Source organism: Eptatretus burgeri, chromosome 7, assembly GCF_056783735.1.
Source record: "Eptatretus burgeri isolate ZD-2024b chromosome 7, Ebu_testis_v1, whole genome shotgun sequence".
Lineage (NCBI taxonomy): Eukaryota > Metazoa > Chordata > Myxini > Myxiniformes > Myxinidae > Eptatretus > Eptatretus burgeri.
In genome coordinates this window covers 97,811,639-97,816,638 of record NC_140967.1, presented here as the reverse complement: position 1 = coordinate 97,816,638, position 5,000 = coordinate 97,811,639, and the positions used below count along the sequence as shown (strand labels likewise).

At 39.2% G+C, this 5,000-nt stretch overlaps 1 protein-coding gene across 2 annotated transcripts in view; it reads left to right on the top strand.

Moving 5' to 3' along the window:
* The window catches only part of LOC147023868 (forkhead box protein N3-like), a 171,816-nt gene that overhangs the window by 139,478 nt on the left and 27,338 nt on the right, over nt 1-5,000 (top strand). For both annotated transcript variants that reach the window (XM_085889751.1, XM_085889752.1), the window contains 2 exons: nt 2,997-3,065; nt 4,640-4,709. In XM_085889751.1, coding sequence (XP_085745877.1) covers nt 2,997-3,065; nt 4,640-4,709 — 139 coding nt within the window. The remainder of the gene's footprint in view (nt 1-2,996; nt 3,066-4,639; nt 4,710-5,000) is intronic.

Here is a 5,000-nt window from a genome sequence, read left to right as displayed (position 1 = left end):
CCGGACCATTCGGACTTGTCACACACCAATATCTAATTGGCTTGTTCTTGTCACCTACCGAACTCATCTATCCACAACTTTTTGAGATATCCTGCGATACAGAATATCGTTTTGGGCCCTATCTCTTAATGGGGAAGAATCACTTAAAATATTTTTTTCATTGTTGTACCCAAATCCGGATCTTCAACAAAATTGAAACAATTCATCCTTTTTCCACAACCAACACGTTCACCAAGTTTCATCCAAATCTGTCCATAAATTTTTGAGATATGCCTGCTCACAGATAGACAGGGGTGAAAACATAACCACTGTCCACCTTCAGTGGTGGAGATAAAAAATAACAAGGAGCTGATTGATACTGCAGGTCCCCTGCCTTTTGGGGTGGAATGAGTAATAGATATGTGCAATATGAAAGCTAAATGTTGAACGCTTCCTGAAATATCACGTACACAAGCCAAGTTACCGAGATGTGGAGATGGTTGCCATAGCAACAAAATTCAGCCAATCACAGCCGTGATCTAATCAGGTTGGATAATGTCATGAGGAATGAATATCTGCAATATGAAAACTAAATATTCAATGGTTTTTGAAATGTGTACACAAGAGTACATGGACAGATGATTGGTCGGTTGGACAGAGCTCATTTTAATGTCCTCGTCTCGGACTTTGTCGGAGGGGCGGGGACAAAAAATAATTCCAGTACAACAGTAAACCGTTAAATATCGCTGGGGTTAGTTCCTGGAAAATGCCGCAATATTCAAAACCGTGATAGTTAAAATCAACTTTGTATAGTAATAAGGGGGTGAGGTTCCTGGGCTTCGAGAAAATCTAGAAGCTCAGCAACAGCCAAAAAAAACACATCACAATTGATATAAACTGGCTTTTAAGATGAAGTCTCGTGCTGCATTGAAACAGATTAAACATTCAGGAGATTAAACTTGTACCCTCACTCCCACCATTCCTCCCCTATTAAGCTCTTAAATATTTTTCCTTTTTAATCTGTCGATGTGTTTTTTTTTATAAATCATCCTGCAGCTTCCGAACACAGCGAATAAATGTAAATTATTCTGCAGCTTCCTAACCCAACTAATAAATAAAAAATATATAATAATAATAATAATAATCAGGTTTGTCTATCCTCTCTCGTTTTGCAGTTTGACACTTTGACGCCATTCCATTAATTATGGTGCGTGAGAAACAACAAAGGTGCATGAAAACAATCACAGCTCAGCTGAAAAACTGTGATCGGTCAAAATTATACCCCACGATAACTAAATCGGTACATAAGAGGTTGCCGTGATAGGTCAAAACACACAATAATTTACTTTATAAAAACTTTATAAATACAAAACACTGTCCTTCATAAGTACATCAATAAACATTGGCATATCCTAATAAGTATATTTTGGGGGGTGGGGTGGGGTTGGAGATCAATAAAAAGAAGCAGTGAATATGTTTTGTTTTTGGTAACAACATATCAATAGCAATGACATCAAGAATGGTTATTGACACTTTCTGGAGTTGTCTAAGTTTTAAGGATGCCTGTCCTGTGGATAATGTTATTACTTTTTTTTCCACATTTGAATGCATCACTTGATAGAATGTTGTATTTGTCCTTATGTGTTTTCATAACCAGTGTACATTTATTGAGAGAGGTGGGGCTGAGGGTGGGAGGTCATGTCATTTGAAGATATTCAATAATTGCTCTCGGCTTGATTGCTTCCATTTCTGTTTTTGCACCAACTCAATTTCAAGCTCCTATGAAAACCACAGTTAAACGTTTGGAATAAGTTTGTCAATTTTAATTGTGATGATTTACTTTAACCTAAACAATTATCCTTTGTTAGTGGATCATTCATCCAACTTGGTCGAAGGTTTATTAATAAAACAGCATAAAGTTAAGTATTGCCAAGATAGCCATCAGCTGATTAGTTAGTCTTTTTTGAGGAGGATTGAAGCACAAATGCATTTTCAAAGAGACACTTAATCGGTGGAAGGTTGTGGGGGATAGATCAGCGATGCCCCTGTTTTTCACAAAAAAGAATCCAGATATCCCAGGATGCATCTGTCTGCCTCTTGTCTCAACTACTTTTTCTCTTCTTTCTGTCTTTCCATAACCATTCTTTCTTTCCTGCCCCCTGCTGGTATAGATGGAATGTTTGGCAAATGTATCACCATTGCATTCTGCTCTATTGGATAGTAGTCTGGAATAGAGATCTAACCATAATCTCTCTCTTTAGTTTTTTTCTTTCATTCTGGCATTAAAAAAAAAACCTGATTGCATCTTTCTGAGCATAAAACCTCTTTCTCAAAATATTTGTGCAAATATTGTGCAATGAACAAAGCTTTGGCCCTGTTTGTCTCTCTTTTGGAGAGGAGTGTAAGTAAATGTTGATGGGATTGCATAGAATGTGCTGTTCAGTGAAGATATTGTGGTTCAGGTAAAGTAAAGCACAAACCGACATTTGTTTGGTATGTTGTTTCGGAAAAGTCTGGTGTGATTGTGTGAGACAGAGGCGATTGTGCATTTTAGAGGGGAGGGGTCATTCCACATCCACTCAACCAACCATTAACCGATGTATGTAAGATTTCAATCCGCTTGGTTGAACAAGTCCTGGGATATGTTTCCTTGAAGTTGTAACCAAAATGAAAATGTCAATGAACGGATATCAATTGCATCACTAACAATCTCATAAACTTAATTTATTAACCGACGTGTCAAATTGTTGCATTATTTTAAAGGTCTTTTTTAGCCTGAACCTTATTCTTTTTCCTTCCCTTCACTTCATAGCTGAGGCGATGCAAGTGTTGCTGCTTTTTCTGTTGTTGCCAAAAGGCAACTTTATTGCTTTAAAAAGAAAAAAATATTGACTGCAAGTTTTGTCGTCGTAACAGAAAACGTGAGTGGTCGTGCTCTTGCACTTCCATCTTGATGACCAGTATTCATCATGGTAATGTGAAATGCAATGTTTTTTTTTTTAATTTTTGTTCTGCAGAGTCTGACATTGATGCCATAACAGCCATGATGATGCTGAACTTCCCTCCTGAACAAAGGCCAGCAGATTGTACGTATCATAGCTTTAGTACCACTAACATTGGTGCATATGAGAAGTGGTTGTTGGTTTGAGGCTGATTTACTCATGATACAAGTATTTGGATTTGAAAATTACCTTTGCTCTGTCATATTTATGAGTTTTCTCAAAGCTTGTGTGTAATAGGTGGGTCATGGCGAGTGTGTGGACAATGCATACGTGAATTTCATTGAATGGCTGATTCCCTCGCTCCCTCAGCGTCTACTGCTCCGTCACTCCGCCGGCATCTGTCGCTCTCCCCACTCTGGGCTAGTGTGCCTGCTTCCCAGTTTGCTCCTCCATGCAATCGTGCAAGGCCTTCTGCACCATTGAAATCTCATTACAGGTGGTGGACACCAAGGGACTGTCACTCTGCCACCAGTGGCAAGTTTATGGGCTGTGTTTTATACAAGCTTACATCTGGCCTTACTCCTGCCCTCTCCGAACCACTCCAGGTTGCATGTGGTCCTTAGAAACTCACACTCCAAAGTCCAGGCTACTTATCCATCTGCATTAATTAGCCCTCCTTATTCTCCATACCAGTGTACAACCCATCCATAAATCCCCCAGAATTATGGATGGGTTAATTACCCCAGAATTCACTATTTCCATATGATTTGTAAAACAGTCTTTCACCAGAAGTGGCACGATACCACACATTTACATCGAGATGATTAGGGTCCAACCCCCACCCTGGGCTCTGGATTATTATTATTTTCTACTCTCTAAAACTATCATGGACACACCCTGAGTACAATACCCAGTTTTCAACGCATTTCTTCCAGTGGTTGAGGAGTGCGTAGAAATCAAACACACAAACAGAAATCTCTCCAATTATTGTTCTCCAGATTGTGGAATAGTTTCTCTTTGTTCGTTGTTTCATCCTTGCTTCAGTCATTCAAATGTGCTGCCCATTACTACCTCACGAGCTCTCCCATGCATATCCGTGACATCTTCGGCACATGCCAATTTTTTTTTCCTCATTCTGTGCCACGCTTGGGTGTTACTCGTTGTGTTACCTCTCCTTACTTTGTATCTGTTCATATTGTCCCTCCCCCTAACCCTACCTAATCCTACCCTGCTGCTCTGTTGCCATTTGTTGTTTCGCTCCATCATGAGCCTAGTCCTTTGTACAGAAGAAAAAGAAAAATAACATTTTCCGATTTTTATTCATCAATTCATTTATTACCTGCTCAGCTTCAAATTGTTCAAAAGTTAAAGCTGAATAGTCATCCGCAAAAGGTGGATGTTGAGCCCAGCTAAAATGGCAGTAGAAAAATCGTAATTTTTATTCAATAACTGTGTAATGCTGTAAAGTTTGTTTCAAAAATGTCAAATCTACAAGTGAAGACATGTATGTCATAAATCGGATCGAGTGAATGAGCAATGTGCTGTGAGTGAATGGCCTTGTATTGCGACGTGACTAATTGCCTGTGGATTTGTGATCATTGATTAACCTCAGAAGACGGTGTGCGTTTCAATGCGAAAGGTCTTTGTTTTTCCACTGTGGACAACATTGCAGATGTGCATTGTGACTGAAGTGGATAATTGCAATCTCATTTCTACAGATTCTCACATCCAGCAACATGGTGCAGGGACATGCGGCCTGCTCAAACCATTCCCAGTCCATATGACCAGGTAATGCCTTAAGTTGTGAGCAATTTTAAATTTGTTAATCTTTTCAGTCAACTCTTGTTTTTTTTTTTGTTTTTTTTTTTATAACCAGCTCAATGCTCGTGTTTTTCCTCCTGCCCTACCTAGCACCTCTACGCACAATTTCTGCCCCTCCAATTTGCATGTTCTGCCAGAAACGCTTTTCTTCTTACCCTTCTCCATCATTGCAGTTTTAATTTTAACTCCATTCATTGGTCCCAGTATTCTCTCACATGTGGAACCATCTTCCTGAGTGTATTGTCTTATGCTCCTCTC